Source organism: Euleptes europaea, chromosome 4 (assembly GCF_029931775.1).
Source record: "Euleptes europaea isolate rEulEur1 chromosome 4, rEulEur1.hap1, whole genome shotgun sequence".
Classification (NCBI taxonomy): domain Eukaryota; kingdom Metazoa; phylum Chordata; class Lepidosauria; order Squamata; family Sphaerodactylidae; genus Euleptes; species Euleptes europaea.
In genome coordinates, this window is record NC_079315.1 from 18335713 (window position 1) to 18358771 (window position 23059).

Genomic DNA, 23059 nt, shown 5'->3' on the forward strand with positions numbered 1-23059 from the left:
TTTGCTATGGCGAGAGAACCTTCAGTGTTCTGAATAAGCAAGGCCAGCCTGCAACTCCAACCAGTGAAGCATCTCACACGACCTGCCCCCAGTACAAAGTTCGCCATAAGATCAGGAAAGGGCCGTTTTCTAGGTCTCTGATGTTTTCCCTGGTCTGACCTGGCCCATATGTTGTCATTCAGCACACCCTCCAACAAAAAGACCACCTGATCCTCTAGATTAAGAGGAAAGAAAACCTCTGCAGTAACATTTTTTTTAAAAAAAAAACTATGCTAAAAGCTAGAAAAGTAACAGCAGCATCATGAGGCTTAAAAAAAACAACTGTCCGTCTGAGTAAGTTTGGTAATTTAGATTCAAGATTCCATTTATGTCTGCTTTTTTCCCTCCACCGTCATCACAGATTTCTGTGAAATTCACCTTCTGCTACGAGCCCCTGCCGCATTAATTTTATAATTGTTAAACAGTCTGTACTGTTCGGGGCAATGTGCCATGAAATATGCAAATTCTTACCATGAAATAAGCAGTTGATTACCGTGAAGGTACCACCCGAGCGTTAAGAATTTAGGATTGCACTAAATAAATAAATAAACACCCTTCTCAAGAAGTACAAAAACCCAGTTGATTCTGTGTGCCGTTGGTGAGGTGTGCTGACCAGCTTATTTGCAGGAGCTTCAGTTGGTGGTTTTCAGAGGAAAGTTCCAAGGAACCCTGCAACCCTTTAGACCAGGGGTGTCAAACATATGGCCCGGGGGCTGGATGTGGCCCCTTGAGAGCTCTTATCCGGCCTGCGAGACAGCGACACCACCACCCCAGTCCCAATTTGGGCTGGCGAGGCAATGGCCCGGCCTGACCAAGTGACATTTATGTCATATCTGGCCCTCATAACAAATGAGTTTGACACCCCTGCTTTAGAAGAGTACCAGGGCTTCTGTCATAAAAAGATCCAGAAGGGGACAAGACACCCCGAAGAGGATAACATACCTATCACTGCCACCAGGCCCCTGGCAATGTGCACAGAATCTTAGGGTGCATTCTAGAGCAAGGACAGTGCCCCGTAGGAGGCAGCTAGCCCAACAAGCAGGGACCCTTCAGCAACATGCAACATTTCCATCACAGGTGAGCAAAGTGTTTCTTGAAGGCAGGAAGCTTCAAAACACCGGCTCAAGTCAGTGTTTCAAAGAAACCCAAAAAAGGTATCAATGCATCAGCGATATTTAGCCCATAGGTTCCAATGCATTCTGAGAAGGCAAAATGTTTGGTATTTTATTTAGTTAGTTAATTTGCAATTTATAGCCTGCCCTCCCTGGCCAAGGACAGGCTCAGGGCGGGTAACATTTAAAATATATGAAAATATCAACAATGTCTAAAATTAAATTAAAATCCAGGTGGCACCTAATTCAACCCAGAGTGATTGGAATAGGCGGCAGGTTACCCTCCAATTAACAAGAATAGCATGGAAATGGGTGGGGGGGAGGAATAGGAAGGCCAGCAAAAGATGATACCGGTGGCTGCCCTCAACTGTAGGCCTGGCGGAAAAGCTCTGTCTTGCAGGCCCTGAAGAACTCTTGAAGGCCCCGCAGGGCCCTGATGTCACCAGACATCATAATAGATGATGACATAATATATAATGAGTTTCCCACAGCCCTCTCACACGTGCAATAGATATAACTTTTAGCTGGCCCTTCTAGTTAACCTCCCTATGCAGCAGTCCAGTTCTTGGCAACAGCAGTTTCAAGTTATCCAACTTTATGGAACGCTCGCCAACGGTCAGACTCTGATTAAATCCCCATTCTGCCATGAAGCTCATGAGTGACCCTGAACTAGCCTGTCAGCCTAGTCCACCACACAGGATTGTGGGAGGGGCAATAAAGAGAGATAAAAATAAAATTAAAACACAGATTTGTTCATCCTGCGCATGGCACAGGTTTCTGGTCACTTTCTAGACAGCATGCTTTGTTCGAGAAAACTGATCCGACTGTTGCCCCATGTGAGCAGCCTACAAACGCCCCTGAAGTTCCCACAGCGGTGGAGGATAAATAATGATGGGAATGATCACTTGGCAAGAAAAGCTCAAGCAAGCGCACCACAACCCCAGAATTTGCTAGAACAGATTGAAAACCTCTGGCTTAATGCCAGGGAGGTAACAAACCACTTGCAGCTTTTAATTTTGAACATTTTTTTTAAATCCACCTTTCTTCTCAGGTAAGACTGAAAATGGGACAGCTTCAGAGCTATTCGAGGAAATGAGAGAGAGTGACAGACAGAAGAGTGAACAGGTATTGCAGGGCTTAAACGTGGAACTAAAATACAGATCTTAGCTTTGAGAAACATGGTGGGTAACAGATGCAGAAGCCAATTCCTTTGGGCCCATTTGTCTCATTTACGAACCGTTATTGAAGTTAAACTTTACCTCTGAAATTATGTCCGCCATTCTTTCTCGGCTACATTTGTGGAACACTGAAAATTCTGTGACGCAGTCTTCATCAAGATGCCCAAGCTGGGGAAAAAACCCTACCTCAGTATTAGTGTTCATTTTCCAATACTTGCAGTCTTGCAACTTTGTGCACCTCTGGCACCTCTTTCCAACGGTGTAACTTATCTGTATATTTGACCACTGGGAAGACCTTCGCCACCCAATTACTTTGCTTTTCTTAACACTACCTGAAATCCTGGATAAACTTACTCAATTTAAGTACACATTTGTACATTAAAAAAAAGAAGAAGCCCACAGCTCTGTAAAATTCAGCTTTGACTACAGCCGGATTGATCACCAGGATGTAGTGATGGCTGCCAACTTGGAAGGCTTTAAGAGGGGAGTGGACATGTTCATGGAGGAGAGGGGTATTCATGGCTACTAGTCAAAATTAATGCTAGTCATGATGCATACATATTCTTGCCAGGATCGGATGGGCATGCCTATTATATTAGGTGCTGTGGAACACAGGCAGGACAATGCTGCTGAAGCCGTCTTGTTTGTGGGCTTCCTAGAGGCACCTGGTTGGCCACTGTGTGAACAGACTGCTGGACTTGATGGACCTTGGTCTGATCCAACAGGGACTCTCTTACGTTCTTATGATCTACAATAACTGCGTACTATCAGCACAGCCTCGGTCGCAAAGATTCCTAGAAGTTGAGACCTAGTGTTCCCACTTGTTCTTCATGCCTGGACTACTCAGCTCCCAATTCTAGATTGAAGGAGCTGCAGATAATCTGCTGTAACTCTTGGTACTATAACATGCTATTCCGTTGGGGTGGGTGGGGAAACAAAACTGAGGCACTGTCAGTCAAAAATCCTCCTCGTCAGGCACAAATAAAAAAAATTCCAACATGTACTCTAGAAGAGAAACAGTGACACTCAATGGACAGTGAGAGGCCTGAAAAATTTCATCCTGTCACTTGTCAACATGTTTTTGGCTAAACTTCAGATTACGCCACAGCTTATCTTTAGGTAGGTTCCCCTTCATGTTTTGTCAAAGCCCTCAGAACATTTGCCCCAACGTTCTATTTTATGAGTAGGTTTCAAAATTAGAAGAAAGTTAGAAATATTTCTGAGCAGTTGGTCAGAAATGCAGCAGAATTTTTTGGGGGGAGAGCGGACCCTGCATGAAAATTTTCATATCAGCTTTTAATAGGAACGACACAGGAACCTGGTTACTGCACAAACTAATTTTGTTGGAATTCAATAGCTGTTTCCTTCTAAATAAAGCCCAGTATGGTTTAAAAAACAAAAACAAAACCATGTCCAGTCCGATATTTGCATTTATACAGCAGGCTTTCAAATGTCTCACACACATTCTTGGTAATTCTATAAACTAGGCCCAGGCTACCCAGATTTCGTCAGATCTCAGAAGCCAAGCTGGATCAGCCCTGCTTAGTATTTGGATGGGAGACCACCAAGGAAGTCCAGAGTTACTATGTAGAGGCAGGCTGTGGAAAAACCACCTGAGCATCTCCTGCCTTTGAATGCCTTGGCTGGGGCTTGACGGCACCTTCCGCCACGAGTAGAGAATAAGGGTATAGACTGCCGTTTGCCTTTTGCAAGTAAATCCACAGCATCTCCTACAGGCCGTTCTTGTGCAGTAGAACACCCACTGATCACCCTTCGCATTCTTTTGGCCAGGGTTTTAAACTTGGGACCAAGAAGCTCAACATTCACTGCCACGCTCCCTTTTCAGGTGGCCCACACTACTCTTGCCAGCTGTTTTGGAACAGTTTAATTTTACATTTTGGTTCAAGCAAATTATTTACTTACCGGGTATTTACTTTGCCACTGAACGGCAAAAGAGTATCCTTGCATGAGCCAGGGGTGATTTAAGAGATGTTTCACTGTAATCCGTCTCTTTGAGTCCACCTAGTGGCCAAGAAGAGAAGAGCATTTCCAAAGACGGCTACTGTCATGATAAACAAATATGCCACATATCATAACATTTACTGGTCTTTATTTTTTTAAGAGAGGGGCTGTGTAAGTAGACCTGACAGTAATCTTCTCACGGATGAGGACACGTGGAAATAAACATTCCATCAGCTCAGATATCATGGATCTAAGGCTCTAGCTATTCATATCTTCCTTTAATATGCCCGGAGAAGAGACATAAAATCAGCAACCAGTCTTCCTGCAATCAGCTGGACTTGCAGAAAGTGAGACTTCTTCCAATGGCCAGCCAGTGAGAACTGCTGCGCCAGTCTCGACTCCCCAACAACAGTTGGAAGGCAAATCGGGGCCCTCCAGCAAGCCTGCGGGCACAAAGCTTGTGCCTTACTTACATTAGGAAGCTTAAGTTTTTCTGTTTGATATTGAAAAAAAGAGCGACTTTTAAATTCCCATTCGTGGAATGAATTGGCATGAAGAAAAATTGGGATGCTGCCCCATTATTTTTAAAGAAGTTTTGCAAAATTGCTTTATCTGACCTGGAAGGCACCTCAAGTACATGCAGTAAGGCAGCTAAAAAGCATCCTGAATAAATAAATATAAGTAGAGGGGAAAGAGAAGCGGCCCTTTATGTTCTTTACTGAAGGCTTTCAACTATCTCCATCACAACAAAACACATTTTCAGAAAGAAGTACCAAGATGCTTTCGACTCAGTCTACTGAAACCACTTCTAGTTTTGTGAATACCGTTTCAAGGAAAGAAGGCGTTTAACCAAAGGAGGAGGGGGGAAATCAACTTGGGACAACATTCATTTGCAATATTTCGGCATATAAGACGAGGACATCTAACACATCCGAAGGTTCATTTGCAATATTTCGGCAGCACTTAATACTAGGGGGTCATCTGAGGCGTTCGAAGATTCGTTTTCAGTATTTCAGCGGCATTCGATACTAGGGTATCTCATGCATTTTAAGATTACCTGCAGCATCTGGTGAAGAAGCAGCACACCGCCAGGCGAGAGCCATTTGGGAACCTCATATTTCCCTCTCTGTCAAGAAAGAGAGTTAAACGTTAGTGCAGGTAGATGAAATTGCGAATGTTCGATTTGTTGCTGTTCCATCCAGTCACAGCAGTACCCCTTCCCCTGGGCAGCACCTATCACTGTTCAGGGTCAGTCCCAAAGCCTGAAAGCAACAGAGCTCGACCAGTGATGGGCAACCTGGCCGCAGCTTTAAGCGACTTTCTTTTAAGGGTACGATCAGCGCTTTTGAAGTGGGTGTCAACGTAGCTAAAGATTAAGCCTGAAGCAGACAAGAACGTGAGCCACGAAACCTCGCGCTCACCTTGAGAAGAGTGGAATCAGGAAGCGTGAATGAAATTCAGCGTTAATAGCTGGTGTAATTCCCAACACTTCATATGATTGAAGTGTCATTCACCCCCCCTCACTCCCCCCCCCCAGGTCTGCATCATAGCTCTTGATCATCGCAGACATCAGCCTGGTGTTTTGACAGTCAAGGGCATTTTATTCCATTTGTACAGCTCCTAAACATGGAGTGGGAATCCGTCATGTCTTTTGGCCATCTGCTTTTATGTCCATCTTCTCTCAGAAGACCGAGAATTTTCGCGCGCTAGGAGTTAAGAATCAGAAGCTATTTGCCTGGGAGATCAATTTTAACATAACAGAAGTATTTTAAAATAAGATTTTTTTTAACAGCAAGCTTTAAGGCACTGACACACCAAGAATGCTGGGAAGATCTTCAAGCTTCCTCCTCCCTTACTGCCCACCTTGCAAAAAGAAAAAAGGAATCAAGGGCAAGCACATTCAGCAGAAAGGAATAGGGGATGCTTCATCTGACCCTTCAGAATTTGCAGCCAAAAACAGCAAGACCTTCCCCTGACTATACTGACTTTCAAGCTGGTTCACGCCAACATTAGCCCTTGGTAACTGTAGAACTTATGTATGACAAGGGGCCATTGTGTGCGTGTGTGTGTAAAGTGCGGTCAAGTAACAGCCGACTCACGGCAACCCTTTTGGGTTTTCAAGGCAAGAGACAAACAGAAGAGGTTTGCCACTGCCTTCCTCTGCGCAGTGACCCTGGACTACATTGGTGGTCTCCCATCTAAAGATTAACCAGGCCCGACCCTGTTTGGCTTCCAAGATCTGACAAGATTGGGCTAGCCTGGGCCATCCAGGTCAAGGCAGGCTATTATGTATCAGTCTCTTTAATACTCAGCCAAACAACATTGTTCAGCAATACAATACGACAGGTGAATAAGTTATGAAAGCACCTATGAACACTAAGTTAATCGTGTTCCTTAAGCCAGGGTCTGGGTATTTAATAGACAGCCTGTTTTTTCAGTAATATAAACACTATCGCATCAAGAACAGTCTCTCACACACTCGGTGGGATCTAAAGAGCTTGTTCTTTACATCCTTCAAGGCTTTGGGCTTGCATTTCCCAAGCAGCACAACAAGCCATCGTTCATGCTGAAGGGAACTTTCCAGTTAACCCAGAGGCAAAATTCCTCTGTGCATGTTCAACAACAAGCCAGTAGTCAGACCATCTCTTTTTAACAATGAACCCATTCCTACGTTCAGCTGTGAATCAGAAAGCAAGCTGCGTGCACATTGGTGTGAATCAACCCTAAGTCCCAACCTATTTAATGTATTTATTTTTTGGGTCTTATCCCGCTCTATCCTGGCCAAAGCAGGGACTTGCAAATTAAAGTTCAGATCAGTAAATGCACTCCTTCAGAATCAAAAGGACAGCGGCCAACGTTTTAGGTCAGGGGTGTCAAGCATAAGGCCCGAGGGCCGGGTCTGCCCCCTTGAGAGCTCTTATCCGGCCTGTGAGCCAGCCACCACCCCCTCTCGATCCGGGCTGGTGAGGCCCGGCCAGGTGACATTAGACGGCATCCCCCACACACACACACACACAGTTTTACCACAATTGAGATTTTTGGTTCTAGGGTGGATAACTGAGTATTGAGATGCTTTTTTGAAAAAGAAAAAAAAATGTTGTTGCAAAGATGCTTTGTTTTCCTAGACTCCTGCTCCAGCAAGCAGCAGGAGAAGCGGGAAGGAGAGAAGGAGAGGGAGCAATAAAAACAAGCCTCTAGACAATAACCAAGTTTTCCACTCTGCAGGAGTCCTCCTCTCTTCATTTCACTCTATGACGACGCCAGGAGATAAACGCGCCACCCGAGAACGATGCAGCTAGCATAAAAAAAAAGAAATTACACACCGGCCCAGGGTGCAAGAGAGGAAATGGTCTCGCACAGATTAGATTACGTGGGTGCTTAATACCGCAGGAGCATTCCGTGTGGGGAAACTGCCGCACCTGGCCCTTTACCACATACGGAACCTTCAATAAATCTTCCAGCAGGGTTGCTCAGCTGTGGAGTTTTTTTTAAAAAAGATCTTTATCACTGTCCCTGCTAGGATCAGGCCCAGAGTGGGCTGCCGCTGCCAAACAAAGCACGGGAAAAAAGCAAGCCGGCACCTGGAATTCCCAAAATGGTTCTGAATCAGCCTTTGGAATCAGAAAGGTTCAGACCATCGTGCTTCGGCAACTCAAGGAGAAAATTTAAAAGGCCTTTTTTTAAAAAAATTCAAAATTCAAAAATGGTATTTTAGACTAAGGGTACAAGAAAAAAAACATTTAGGGGGCTAAATGTTAAATCAAGGATCTTAAATTGAGACTGACACAGACTTCCACAATTTGTTTCTATAGTAAATGTTTTACACAAGTACTTTGACCTAAAGCTGGCATTATGATGAAGGTTCAGTTTCTAAACACGTAGGTCTTCAGAAAACTAAAGATTGTTCACACAATGATGGGTGTGTATCTTGCCCATACAGTCTCGTTGGATTTCTGTGTGTTAACTGCTTTATACAGAACCTGTATAGTTGTGAATGTCCTGCATTGTGCAGGTGGTTGGACTAGATGACCCTGGTGGTCCCTTCCAACTCTATAATTCTATGATTCTATGATATAAAAAAGAAGAGCCGGTTTTTAAATGCCAACTTTCTCTACCGCTTAAGGAAGAATCAAACCGGCTTACAATCACCTTCCCTTCCCCTCTCCACAATAGACACCCTGTGAGGTAGGTGGGGCAGAGAGAGTTCTAAGAGAGCAATGACTAGCCCAAGGTCACCCAGCTGGCTTCATGTGTAGGAGTGGGGAAACCGACCCGGTTCACCAGATTAGTGTCTGCCGCTCATGTGGAGGAGTGGGGAATCAAACCCGGTCCTCCAGATCAACCGCTCCAAAGCACCGCTCTTAACGACTACACCACGCTGGAAACACAACTTCATGCAGTAATATGCAGAATGGTTCAGCATAAAGGACTGAGAACCTGAGGAGCACCTTAGACACAGAGAGTTGTATCCAATCAGTTTTTCTGCAAAAACTTTCCTGATCCCCCTTCCTCATTGATGCTAATACCCAGTGTGGCTTTTGTCCACTGGGTTCCATGATCCAGTATGTAGCATTTTTGGTAACCAAAACTAAAGATTTGTTGACACAATGATGGATATGTATCTTGTCCATACAAAGTCTTGTTGGATTTCTCTGTGTTAACTGCTTTAAACAGAATCTGTCTTATTTGTCACTGGGTTCCATGATTCAGTATGTAGCATTTTTGGTGGCCAGAAGAGATGCGCCCGCCTCCCTCTTTCACCAGCGGAAAGGCTGGTAGGATACATCCCCAGTGGTCAGACTTCATGATACCTACCACTATTTTTTTGTAGAGGGCCATCACGTTGTCATCATCGAAAGGCAGAAATCCACAGAGGAGGGCATATAGGAGCACTCCCATGCTCCAAATATCTGCCTGGGAACGTGAGCAGAGAACATTATCAAAGTACAGAACGGTGTCAAATTCTGTTCAATATCAAAATAGTAACACCCTGAGGGGGGGAACACCCCACATTATTCCCATGAGTGAAGAGGGTAATAGGTGTGTGTGTGTGTAAAGTGTAGTTTTCAAGGCAAAAGTCGTTCAGAGGTGGTTTGCTGTTGCTTTCTTCTGTGTGGGCTGAGACAGTTCGGAGAGAACTGTGACTGGCCTAAGGTCACCCAGCAAGTTTCATGTGGAGCAGTGGGGAATCAAGCCCAGTTCTCCAGCTTAGTCTGCCACTCTTAACCACTACACCACACTGGCTCTCCCCAACCCTCCAATCCTCCACTGCTGATTCCCCCCTCTTACCATCTCTTGGGGCTTATCCAACTGTTTGCCCCACTGTAGCTCTATGTTACAATTTGGGGGGGGAGGGCACCATTTGGTTTTTATGTTTATCGGATATTTTATGTTAGTTAGGATTTTATAGGGCTGTTTTAATCCTGTTTTATGCTATTTTAATTGTATGTTGGAATGTTGTGTGAGCCTCTCTGAGCTCAGCCTTCAGCTGAGGAGGGTGGGGTATAAACTTAATAAATAAATAAAATACTGTCTGCTTTTTTAACAGTCAGTTAGTTGTCCACCCCTCTTATGTCGAAGCAATCATTTTGTCCTGCAGGTGGCACGCACACCAGAGAAGGGGAGAACAATACAAGGCACTTTGGGTCCACACTGGGGAGAATGGCAGGGTATAAAGGAAACAAAATGGGTTCCTTCCTCAACAGGGCTGGCATCATAGGATGACAATGGGAAATTAGGGGTATGGAGCCTTAGTTAATTCCCCACAGTAAGCCCTGAACCCAAGACAGAGACAGCTGCGATGGTGTTCCTTAGATGCTAGCTTCGCCCTGGTATAGACATTCAGGAGAATGAGATGGTAATGAGGTGGCAGAATGGACTATACGATTTTGAACCACTGGGGGAAGCAGTTTGTTTTTTGAAGTCCCCTTAGAATACTAATTCCCAGTAAGTAGAAAACTAGCACTGCACACCAAGGGGTAGGCTAGAACCTCTCTCCCTGATGTTCCCTGAATTTTTTTTTAAAGGCACATTAAAAACAAGCCTTTCCCCCACCTTCTGTCTGAAGCGGCCACAGCTCAATCCGTCACCTCAAAATTCTACTGCATGTGCAGACCTTGCCGGCTCTAAGGCACAGAATAAAGGAGAAAGTACCGTATTTTTCGCTCCATAGGACGCACCTGACCATAAGACGCACCTAGTTTTTAGAGGAGGAAAACAAGAAAAATTCTTGTTTTCCTCCTCTAAAAACTTGTCCTATGGAGCGAATGCCGGCTGGGCACGTGCGCATCGGGAAGGCGCAAGCCGGCATTTCCCGCCCAACGGCCAGCTGGGAGGCGGGCGCGGCCGCACAGAGCTGGCTGGGCATGTGCGCATCGGGATGGCGCGAGCCGGCGCACGTGCCCAGCCGGCTCTGTGCAGCCCCGCCCGCCTCCCAGCTGGCCGTCGGGGCGGGGGGACGCCGGCTTAAGCCGTCCCGCACGCGCCCAGCCGGCTCTGCGCTGCTTGCCCGCCTCCCAGCTGGCTGTTGGGAAGAGGGGTGGTGGGTCTTTAAAGTGCTCTGTGCTGCCTGCCCAGGCAGCGCAGAGCACTTCCCCCCCCAGCTCAGCTGTTGGGCGGGTCCCGCCCAACAGCTGAGCATCAGACCGGGAAGGGGGGGGAAAGTGCTCCGAGCTGCCTGGGCAGGCAGCGCAGAGCACTTTAAAGACCCACCGCCCCCCTTCCCGGGACTCCTGAGAAGGGGGGCGGTGGGTCTTTAAAGTGCTCTGCGCTGCCTGCCCAGGCAGCGCGGAGCACTTCCCCCCCAACTCAGCTGTTGGGCGGGAGCGACGGGAAGGGGGGGAAGTGTTCTGCGCTGCCTGCCCAGGCAGCGCAGAGCACTTCCCCCCCAGCTCAGCTGATGGGTGGGTCCCGCCCAACAGCTGAGCATCGGACCGGGAAGGGGGGGAAAGTGCTCTGCGCTGCGCGGCTGGGAGGGGCCTCCCGCCCCCAGCTGACTGGCGGCGTCCCAGCCGGCACCCGGGGTGGCCCGGCTCCGCGCATTTACTCTATAACAAGCACTGACATTTCCCCTCACTTTTGAGGAGGAAAAAATGCGTGTTATAGAGCGAAAAATATGGTACTACAAAAGCCCCTATTCGTATGGGTTATCATCTCTTAAGCACTGTCTTGACTCCTTCCAGACCGAGCCAGGAGGCAGCTAATGCTGACGAGTCCTTCAGCCTGCACTCAATTAGAGAAGAGTTGGTTTTTATACGCCGATTTTCTCTATCTTTTAAGGAGAATCAAACCAGTTTACAATCTCCTTCCCTTCCTTTCCCCACAACAGACACCTTGTGAGGTAGGTGAGGCTGAGAGAGGTCTAAGAGAACTGTGGCTAGCCCAAGGTCACCCAGCTGGCTTCATGTGGAGGAGTGGAGAAACCAACCCAGTTTTCCAGATTAGAGTCTGCTGCTTGTGTGGAGTGGGGAATCAAACCTTGTTCTCCAGATTAGAGTTCACCGCTCTTAACCACCACACCATGCTGGCTCTAGAAAAGAAAACGACCCCTATTGAACCAGTTAGCTGCCTGCCAAGGGAAGGAACCAAACTGTCCATCCTCCCCAGGCAGTCTTATATTGTCCATGCAAATGAAGCCATGTAGGAAGCATCCCATAGAAATTGCAGCAGCCCTGCTGCAGAAACAGAGATGCAGGGGATCCGGTTGAGGCAGGAGGCAAGACTGAACTCAGTAGGGGTAGAAATGTCACCGGCCTGCATGGATGACCCAAGATCAGGACTACCGCTCTGCAGAGGATGCGGTGGTCAGGATCTTGAATGTTACCCACAGACACCCCTAACGTGGCATATTTTTCAAGAGTAATTATTCTCCAGTATGACAAACGTTCACATTTTTCATTAATGAAAATCAGGAGTGTGGAAGGTGAGGCTGAGGCCAGCCAAGCCGGGGCTTCAAACGTGTTCAAAATACCTCTGAACCAATGTAAGCTTTGCCCTGGATCAACTCGGGTGCTGCATAAGCTGGACTCCCGCAACATGTGTTCAGATGGTAATCCAAGCCACCCTACAGCCGGAACAGAATACAGCCACGTCGACAACAGGATAATTTGCATTTCGCACACACAGGAACCGGAGTTAAATTGTGGAACACCCTGCCCCAGGATGTGGTGATGGCTGCCAACTTGGAAGGCTTTAAGAGGGGAGTGGACATGTTCATGGAGGATAGGGTTATCCATGGCTACTAGTCAGAATGAATACTAGTCGTGATGCATACCTATTCTCTCCAGGATCAGAGGAGCATGCCTATTATATTAGGTGCTTTGGAACACAGGCAGGATAATGCTGCTACAGTCGTCTTGTTTATGGGCTTCCTGGAGGCACCTGGTTGGCCACTGTGTGAACAGACTGCTGGACTTGATGGGCCTTGGTCTGATCCAGCATGGCTTTTCTTACATTCTTATGGAGTCTGCTCAAATATTGCTGATTTTAACACATCCCTGCCTTGACCCATTCAGCTACCCCTGCTCCCTTAATATGAACCCTGAAAAGTTTGGTTAGTTTATATTTACTAGCTGCATCGGAGGAAGATACTCCCAAAAAGACCCGTCCCAAAAGCATTTAATGCACTTTTATCCTGCTGAAGGCAACACAAATGTTGAAAGTTAGATAAGGACCCCAGCAAGGCTGTTCCAAAATCTGGACCGTTGCTGTCCAAGGCTTCCCAAAGTGTTGGCAGCCAGGTTCTACAATTTTATGATATTACAATGTATTTTGCTGTGAACACACATGAACCAATGAAGCTGCCTTCTACTGAATCCAACCCTTGGTCCATCAAAGTCAGTATTGTCTACTCCGACCAGCAGAGGCACTCCAGGGTCTCAGGCAGGGGTCTTTCATATCACCTACCTGCTTAGTCCCTTTAACTGGAGATGCCAGGGATTGAACCTGGGACCTTCTGCATGCCAAGCAGATGCTCTGAGCCACAGCCCCTCCCCTAATGTCCTGTGCTTCAATATTGCGCCTCATGGGCATACATTTTCAAATTTCTTCCAATTAGCTAAGTTGAAAGGAAGGGTACCGGCATGACAAAGAAAGACCAGAACTGGAAAAAACAACAACAGCATGTTGTTGGAATGCAAATAGGGACAAAGCGTGTGCTTTGGTGTGAATTAGAGTCAGCGGACGGGCATCTATTCAGCTTTTAGTCCAAATGCTTTTGGGAGCGCTTAAGGGAGGAAGCAGGCACATCGCATGGAAGCAGGGCAAGACCGTTCATTTAGAGATGTCTGCTTGCAGGGCACTCACCTTTGGCTTTGCACAGAGACCGAAGTCAATCAGCTTCAGGTTGTGCTCGGCATCGATCAGCAAGTTCTCCTGACCAAAGAGACCCCGTGTTAGCACGACTGAGTTGACAAGAACCCAGCACAGCGATAAACTGTCCACGGTAAGAGTGCAGCAATGTCCGGCCCGATGCCCGCCAGAGTTCTTCATTCCCCCAAGGCCAGGAGCCAATCCTGACTTTCCTGAAATTCACTGGGGCAGAAAAGACTGGGAAGCGTCACCTTCGGGTCTGCAGGGAGTACCCATTTGGAAACAGCTGCCTCCGTCGTAGGCCCCCACTGCCCCTACAAGGAAGCCATTTTGTTGCAGTGCCCACTACCTGTTTTCAACATCCCCAGGGTACCCACAAGTTCAGCAAGGCTGGGGATCTTTGCAAAGGAGGATGGGCAATGGTTGGGTGCAAGGGCATTTGAGCAGGTGCACTTCTCCACCCCCACCCCCCCACCCCCACCAGTGGCTTCTAGACAACAATTAAAGTTGCAGGAGTCCTTCCATCCTCAATGTTTTACTCTTTTTTTCTCCCAAGAGAAAGCGGCCTGATCCTTGTCACTTACAATTTAGCAACATTGGGTTTAAAAAACTGAAGCTTGTTTCCACATTTCCACTAGTGCAAAAGAACAAAAGCTGCTAACACGCCATACAAATTACTCAATTGTTAGGGCATAGCAGAAAGGGAAGGGGTAATCCAGACTCAGCCATCTAGGCATAATTTTGGTCTATTTCTACAGAAGGCCCAGTAACACAGAAACATAGAGCTTAAGGGACCTCAAGGGTCATCTAGTCCAACCCCCTGCACAATGCAGGAAATTCACAACTACTTGTATCTCCTACTCTCCCCAGTGACCCTGCTCTATGCCCAGAAGACAAAAAATCTCCAGGACCCCTGGCCAATCTGGCTTGGATGAACATTCCTTCCTGACCCCAAAGCGATGATCGGCATTACCCTGGGCATGTAAGAAAGGACAAGAGCCGAGCACTGACTTATCCTTTCCTGCCCTCCCTCTCATGATCTGCCTAAGTTCACAGAATCAGCATTGCTGTCAGATGGCCATCTAGCCTCTGCTTAAAAACCTCCCCAGAAGAGCCCACCACCTCCCAAGGAAGCCTGTTCCACTGACGAACCGCTTTGTCAGGAAGTTCTACCCTTCATACTTACTGGCTTGAGATCCCGGTGAGCGTACCCATGACTATGCACGTACGCAATCGCAGAGACAATCTGACGGAAAAAGATACGGGCTTCTTCTTCTGTTAGGCGATCTTTCGCTATAATATAATCGAAGAGCTCTCCGCCAGGGCAGTACTGCAGTGGGAGAGAAGGCAAAAGTGTTGCAGGTAGGGTACCAGAGCGCTTAGAGAGAAATTAAAGAGTTTGGCCACAGGCGTGAATAATCTGGACACTCTCACGGAGGCCAAAAAAAGAAGGCTTGTGTTGAACAAGCAAATTCATTTCTTAACCTCCCGCTGTCTACACTGGCTCCCATATTCAATTAAATTGATTTTTTAAAAAACAGTACTGAAATTAGAGACAGGTTAGGCAAGGATTAGAGGTTAACTTTTTGTTGTGATGACGACAACCAGAGTTACCAGCATGGTGCAGTGGTTAAGAGCAGTGGTTGTTTGTTTTTGGATTTTCGTGCAAGAGGTGGTTTTAGGACATTCAAGCTCGCTCAGCATTGTTTTAACGTTACACATTTCATACTTTTTTATTTTTGAAAAGTTTAGGATAAATGTTTTACCCACCAAAATGTTTCACCTGTGAAAGAGGTGAAAGTTTGGTACCATCCCTGAGGACCGATAAAGCTGTTTGGGGGGCCTGGACCCAACCTCTGGACCACAGACTGACCAACACTTCTTCACTTGTGCTTCCAGTTGGACACTGAAACTGGTGCATAGAATACTTCTTAATGTTCTCTGCCACACCCTTATTCCCATAGCCATTGCACGGTAATGTTTTTTTTTAAAAAAAAAACAAAACCCACTGTATAGACAATCCACATTCTAACTCTGGATTATTTCGTCAGCATAGTGACAGTCGTAAATGATTCTGACTTCCATGTGTGTAGAAGGGTGCGACTCCGTTTCGGACTGCCCTGGCAGAATCCCGGTTTGTCATACTGAAGACGCAGGGAGGTACAAACAGCAGAGTCACTGAGTGGGATGGGGGTGAGAGCTTTTGTCCCTGACCTACCATGGCCTGAGATGAGCACCAAAGAGTCCCCTTCCCCCCCAAAAAAGGCTTAGGTCCCATCCTGCCAAGTCCTCCTTTCCCCTTCCTGGCTTCCTTTTGCTCTGGCAGTCACTTAGAAGAGTTGGTTTTTACGTGCCAACTTTCTCTACCACTTAAGGAAGACTCAAACCGGCTTACAATCACCTTCCCTTCCTCACAACAGACACCCTGTGAGGTAAGTGGCACTGAGAGAACTCTGACTAGCCCAAGGTCACCCAGCTGGCTTCGTGTGTAGGAGTGGGGAAACAAATCCAGTTCACAAGATTAGCCTCCACCACTCATGTGGAGGAGTGGGGAATCAAACCCGGTTCTCCAGATTAGCGTCCACAGCTCTAAATCACTGCTCTTAACCACTTCACCACGCTGGCTCTCTTAGCACATATCCTGTTCTGCTGGGAGTAAGCTGGGAGTAGAATACCTACTTTAGTCATTAAGTGTGAAAAACTAAATTTGGAAAGCAAAGCCTCCGGTGTTCTTTTCTGCGATGGGGTGGGTGTTGAAGGGGGCAGTACTTTTGCAAGAAGTTCTGCCCAGGGTGAAAGTGAACCCCTAGACCAGGGACAAGAGCCCCTCCCCCAGGCGATACTCAGCCCTTCCAGCCCACTCTAGGGCCACCATTGAATGGCCACCACTGCAAAGAGGAAAGCTAGGTTCCTAGGAGCTCCCGGCCGATTTTGGCCGTGGAGGGACATCTGGACTGCCAGGAGCTTTCAAGTCTTACCTCCAGCACCATGAATATCTTCTCTGGTGTCTCGATCACCTGGTATAACCGGCAGATGTGCTGGTGGCTTAAGCTCTTCATGGCTTCGATCTCCGTCTTGACACGAGGCAAGTCATCCTGAGAGGGGGGAAAGAGGTCACTGCCTTTTCCTCAAAATAGCTTTTATGTCATTTTCAGCATCATTACAAACCAAAGCCACAACGGAGAATCTTCTCTGCACTTCCTTTCTGGCTGAGAACCCACATCTGAAAGCAGGAGTCTTGCAGCATTTATAAAATCAGCAGTGATTCACAGAAGAGCTGGTTTTTATATGCCAACTTTCTCTACCACTTAAGGAAGAATCAAACTGACTTCAATCACCTTCCCTCCCCATCCTCACAACAGACACCCTGTCAGGTAGGTGGGGCTGGGAGTGTGTGACTAGCCTAAGGTCACCCAGCTGGCTTCATGTAGAGGAGTAGGGAAACCAACCCAGTTCACCAGATTAGCCTCCGCCACTCATATGGACGAGTGGGGAATCGAACCCAGTTCTCCAGATCAGATTCCACCACTCCAAACCACCGCTCTTAACCATTATACCATGCTGGCTCTCATAGGGTAGGCAAAAGAGAATATCCTAGCCCCTGCCACTGAGCACCGGTGAAGGGAGAGGCAGTGCCTTTAGTAACCGGTTTTAGAGCTGCCAGGTCACGGCTGCTGCCCCACGTGGGCATGCAGCTACTGGCATGGATCGGCAGCAAATTATGTCATTGCTGTCCCAGATTCCCCTGGAAACTCAGTGCCTGCAGCCATGCCCCCCCCCAGCCCCGCCATTTCCTGATGTCCACCAGTAAGGGTACTGCTGCTCCTTCAGCACCAGGGGATGGGACATTCCCTGCAACCCACCCTCTGAGCCTCTGCTTTAAAGGCTCCCAGATTTATTGTAGCATAAGCTTTCACAGCATGCACTTTTAGCAACCCTCTGTTCTACATCTCTGTGAGCGTGGCTGTCCCCTTCCTCTTCCAAGGTTAGAATAGGAAGAAGCACCATTTAAAAATCAGGAGCGGGCTGTTTGCACAACCCGTCACCTTTCACCTACAGGAAGTCCCCCCCCCAATGTGCTCCTACCTCCCACAAACCATATGGGGAGCATCAGAACCTTCCCACATCCTTTGAGGAGTAAAAACTGCTTTTGTGACATCAGATACTGCTAGACCAATCTGACGAAAGGAGCTTCGACACTCGAAAGCTGATACCCTGGAAGTCTTGATGGTCCGTGAGATGCTACTGGACTTGAATCTTGCTCTTCTACTCACGATCAACACAGCTGCCCACCTGGAACTAGACCAACCCTCAATCGAACATTATAGCGTGCCTAGCAACCAACACAGGGGTCCAAAGTTGAGGCCGAGGATTGGTGTCACGACTGCCGACGTCACAAGGGTGCCATTTTTCTCCTTGGTATTTACCAGAGGACCATGCCATCTTATTGACAGAGGATATTAGCGGAAGAGGGGAAGGAGGCAGAGGCTTGAGATAAGGGCATAAACCAGACTAAGGATACAAGGAAAGGAAGGCCAGGCAAGGTCAGCTGAAACACATGGGGCTTTTTAGTGGGCATCCACTCGGGTCAATATTCAAAAACAAATTACTGGAGTACAGCTTAAGGTCTAGACAACTTGGAGAATGATATCAAGGCAGGATTCGTCAGCCCTGAAGGAGTCTGGAAGCTTGAACGCAGCCCTTGCAAGTTTTAGAAGAAGGGTTGGTTTTTACACCCTGCTTTTCTGTACCTTTAAGGAGTCTCAAAGAAGCTTACAATCGCCTTCCCTTCCTCTCTCCACAACAGACACCTTGTCAGGTACTTGGGGTTGAGAGAGTTTGGAGAGAACTGTGACTAGCCCAAGGACACCCAGCAGGCTTTACATGTAGGAGTGCGGAACCAAACCTGGATCTCCAGATTAGAGTCCGCCGCTCTTAACCACGCCTGACTGGCTCTGGCCCTCTTAAAGCCAGAAACCAACCTGTCCTTTCCCTGCTCGTGGCTGACAAGCGATACCGAATCTCATCCTTCCTCAGGCAGGAACTCACCCCCAGCGCTAACTTGTCCATTATTTTTACTGCAACCTGCTCGCCAGTGAGCCGGTGACAAGCCAGTTTAACCTTCGCAAAGCCACCTGCATTAAAGAGAGGGAGGGAAAAGAGAGACAGACTAGATTAACACGTTTTGTTCTTACTCCAGCAACCGTGGGAAAGAGGTACAAGGGTAATTGCTCGTTTAAGGAATTGCCAGCCACATCCCATCCCACCAACGCTGGTTTTGACTGGGCAGATCTGGAGAGCCTACCCGGCGACTTGTCCCCAGTAATTGACCAACAGCACGCCTGCCCTCCCACTTCTTTCACAAGGAGTTCTACCCACAGGAGGTTGGTTTTTTGCTGACAAGTCACAGCCAATTTATGGCAACCCCAGAGGGTTTTCAAGATACATTGCCTTCCTCTGCATAGCAGCCCTGGACTTCCTTGGTGGACTCCCATCCAAGTACTAACCTGGGCTTCCAAGATCTGATGAGATAGGGCTAGCCTAGGCTGTCTAGGTCAGGGACAAGAGGTGTTACAAGTATTTGATACACGCTGTCCTCTTTGATATGAGATTCCTTTACAGAATGCCGGTGTGGTGCTGCTTCTCTTCCTTCAAACTTCTCCTCAAAGCCCCACCTTTTCTACAAAGCGTCTACCTTAACGTCTCAACTGAATTGAATCCCAGGAATATAAATTTCCATATATTCATCACTGGTTAGCCTTGCTGTTTCCAGTCCCTCTTCCCATTTCTCCTTTGCCCCAAAACTAGACTGCCAATTGCACAGGGCCAAGGATTTGCCCTTGTCCGGAGACGGGGTTCCCACCCCACCCTCTGGCCTTCACAGCCGGCTCGCCGGAGCCGGGGCTTCCTCCCCGGTCCTCAGATGGCGCGGCCAGCCCCCTGACTTCTTCCCCGTCCGTGGCCTTACCGGTGGCATGTCCCTCCTCTTTTGCAGGGTCGCAGCAGACAGGGAGGCGAGCCGGTTTCCCCGCAGCAGCAGGAGCGGGCCGTGGAGCAGGCACCGACGGCCCCAGGGCGGCGCGGAGCCCTCCCACTACAACTGCCGCTCGGGCCAGGGAGGACCGGCCCGCCCCTCAGCTGATCCGCGGGCGGGCCCGCGTTTGGTCGGGCCGCGCCCCACGCCCTACACTACGGGGCGAGGCAGAGGAAGCCGGCCCGGGAGACTGGCTATTTGGGTGATTTCCGGGTGGTGGGTTGGGGGCGGGGCCTGGGATAGAGCCTCTCTGCCTGGGAGGATAAAAGGGCGAAGAGGGGACCGCCGGGGATGACTTTGGGAGGCTAGTGGTTGCTGGAGCTGAGGGCTCAGAGGCACACTGGCTGAATCAGGGGGAGAGACCAGCTCTGACTCTCCTTCCGACTGGTCTGAGGCGGAAGAAGTCGTCTCGACCCCCTCCTCCTCGCGGGCAGCAACCTCAAGCCCCACGGGAGACACCCGCCCGCGTGACAGCCCTTCTTACTTTGTAAAGTATCCCATACTTTGATGATATACACTAAGGTCCAAACTAGAGTGACATCGGCACAATTGGGTTCATTTCACCCGACACCAGTCTTTCACAGTCAAACATGAACATAGGAATAGGGTGAGGAAGGGCTTCAGTCTTCCTTCCTGTGCCATTTTCCCGTTTTAGCTTGGGAAAAACAGAATGGATGGGATGGTTAAAGACTTTCTTCCCCCGACGCTGTGATCCTGAGTAAAATTTATTTACTTTCTTTATACTCTGTCTTTCTCCCCAGTGGAGAACCCAAGCGGGTTACAACATTCCCCTCTCCTCAGTTTTATCTTCACAACAAGTCTGTAAGGTAGGTTACAGCACACTCGTGATGAGCATGTGACTGGTCAAAGGTCACCCAGCGAGCTGCCATGGCAAAGTAGGGATGCAAACCTGGGTTTCCCAGATCCTAGTCCAATACTTTACCACTACCCAACGCTGACCCAGTGTGCTTGAGAACTTGGGTTCGGCAATGTCATGCTTGACTACGAAAAGTTCAGAGTTGAGCTGGGAAACCCCTCCTGGTTCGTGCCAGAAAGAATGTCCAGTTTGGACCTAAGGGTGCAATCCTAAACATGCTTATTTCACCATCTCCAGTGGTCACCTGAATAAATATACTTTGGAATGGGCTCTAAAATCCTAAAGGAAAAGCAAGGCCAAGGAGTTGCCCTTTGAATAAAAGTACAGCTCTTTGAGACTCACCAGTATCCAAAAGGCATAGATGGTCTTTCAAAGTTAGACAAGGGTCTTCAGAGAACCTACCTGTACCAACCGTTTCACGTATTTCGTAGTACTTGAGAAGCTCCTCGTAGTCGTCCACTGCCATGGTGACAAGCAAGGTTTTCCTCCCTCAGAAACCTGAGAATAGAAAGTGATGGTTTATGCCAATATATTCTGAAGGAAAGACAGAGCAAAAAACTCCAGGGAGAAGAAAAACTCTATGAGCAACCCCCAAAGGAAGAGCAGCCCGCTGGATGGATTCGAGTTGATGTCACAAAGCACAGCCCTGCCTACATCACAATGACATCATAGTGCAGCCTAGGCTTCAGCCTTAAGCATAAAAGGTAGGCCTTGCTGGATCAGACCAGCGGTACAGCATCCTGGTTCACACACTGGCCACCCAGCTGCCCTAGAGCGCCAGACAGAGCACAGAGGCCAAGGCCTTCCCTTGAGGTTCCCTCCTAGCAACGGAATCCAGAGTTACAGTGCCTCTGATTGTGGAGGTTCCCGTTAGACACCATGGCTAGCAACCATTGATGAACCTATTCTTCGTGGATCTCTCTAAAACAGCGGTTCCCAAACTGTGCTCCACAGAGTACTTGGTGCTCCGGGAAACATCTCCTAGTGCTCCGTGAAGAGATTGGAAAGAAAAATACTACTGTCGTTCACTTTAGAACAGGGATGGGGAACCTCAGGCAAGGGGGGCATATGCGACCCCCGGGGACATTTTTTGTGGCCCTTGGGAGCTCCAGGGCCCTGCCACGAAGGCGGGGCACAGGGTGGCCCTCCCCGAGGGTGTTCCTGTGGCCATGGCTTACAGGGGCGCTGCAGTGCCCTTTGGACCTCCTCTCACCGACTGTCGGCTGTTGGTTGGCGAGAGGGGAGGGGAGAGACGCTTCCTCCAAGGCTGCCCCCTACAGCCACGGCATGCAGGAACGCCGTGGCACATTGCAAGCCCCTCTCGCTGCCTGTCGGCTGTTGAGCAGTGAAGGGGGGAGGGAAGAGGCCGGCGGCTCCGGGTGGCAGAGCATGCATGCGGGAGCCGATTGGGCTTCAGGGGGGCCTTTAATGGACTCTGGGGGGGGAGGGCACGGAGACTGGGGCCCAGTAGCTCGGGGCTCCGTGTGCCACAGGGTGTGTGTGTGTGGGCAGGGGAGGTGGGGAGGCTGGGGCCCAGTTGCGTGGGCCGGCATGCGCAGTTGGGTGTGTGTGTGTGGGGGGGAGCCTTTTCTCTTTTTTTCCTCTTTTCCTGTCACTCTTTCTCCCTTTTCTCCCTCTCTTTCTCCCTCTTTTTCTGTCTCTTTCTTTGTCCCCCTCCATCTTTTCTTTCTTTCCCTCTGTCCTTTTCTTTCTTTCTTTCTCCCCCTCTCTACATTTCTTTCTCCCTTTCTCCGTCCCTCCCTTTTCCTCTTTCTCTGTTTTCCTTCCTCCCTTGCCAACCGACTGTGGGCTGTGCCCCCCTGGCGCCTCGTTTGCTGGGGCTCACCGCTGGCTGCCCTCCCGCCTGGGAGGGGGGGAGCGGGGGTGCCCTACAGGCCTTCTCTGTGTAGCCTCCCCTGGGGTTGCCAACCTCCAGGTGGCAGTTGGAGACCTGGCAACCCTAGCCTTCCCCCCCATGGGAGATCTACACCTGGTATGGCCCCTGAATGATGTTATAAATGTGCAAATGGCCCTTGGCAGGAAAAAGGTTCCCCACCCCTGCTTTAGAATATAGGTGATAGGTGAAAATTAGGTGAAAAGTGCTCCATGACTCAAAATGTTTGGGAACCACTGCTCTAAAAGAATGCCCCTTTAAAGTCTTCTAGGCTAGTGGTTATTACTACATCCTCGGGCAGTGAATTCCACAGACACACGTTCTTCACACAACACCGGCCAAGTTTTCTGATTGTTTCTCGGTTCGTTTCTGCCTGTTGCTCTGTTCACAAGGTAAGTTAGAAAACTAGATCTTGACCTCTTTTGTTATGTTTAAAGATGTAAAGGTTTGGAAAAGACACAGAATTTTTTTTTGGTGTGTGTGGGGAGGTCTGCATTTATTTAGCCTTTTATTTCGTATTTTTCAAGATAAAAAAATAGAAATTGTGAAAAGCACTGGGGAAAAACACACAAAATATTTTCTTTTGGATGAGTGAGTCGCCTTTTAAGAGTTGGTTTTATTCACTCAATATAGCGTATGAAGATTTTTACACAA

The 23059-nt window shown here is 48.4% G+C and overlaps 1 protein-coding gene across 1 annotated transcript in view; it reads right to left on the reverse strand.

The window, feature by feature from the left end:
- Positions 1–21010, reverse strand: part of MELK (maternal embryonic leucine zipper kinase) — a 42934-nt gene extending 21924 nt beyond the window's left edge. The window contains exons 1-10 of the mRNA XM_056848316.1: positions 20914–21010; positions 18650–18735; positions 16579–16695; positions 14787–14930; positions 13595–13663; positions 12261–12353; positions 9107–9205; positions 5349–5417; positions 4253–4351; positions 2411–2497 (exon numbers count right to left, since the gene is read on the reverse strand). Coding sequence (XP_056704294.1) covers positions 2411–2497; positions 4253–4351; positions 5349–5417; positions 9107–9205; positions 12261–12353; positions 13595–13663; positions 14787–14930; positions 16579–16695; positions 18650–18735; positions 20914–20977 — 927 coding nt within the window. The 5' untranslated portion in view covers positions 20978–21010. The remainder of the gene's footprint in view (positions 1–2410; positions 2498–4252; positions 4352–5348; positions 5418–9106; positions 9206–12260; positions 12354–13594; positions 13664–14786; positions 14931–16578; positions 16696–18649; positions 18736–20913) is intronic.
- Between the last annotated feature and the right edge of the window lie 2049 nt (positions 21011–23059).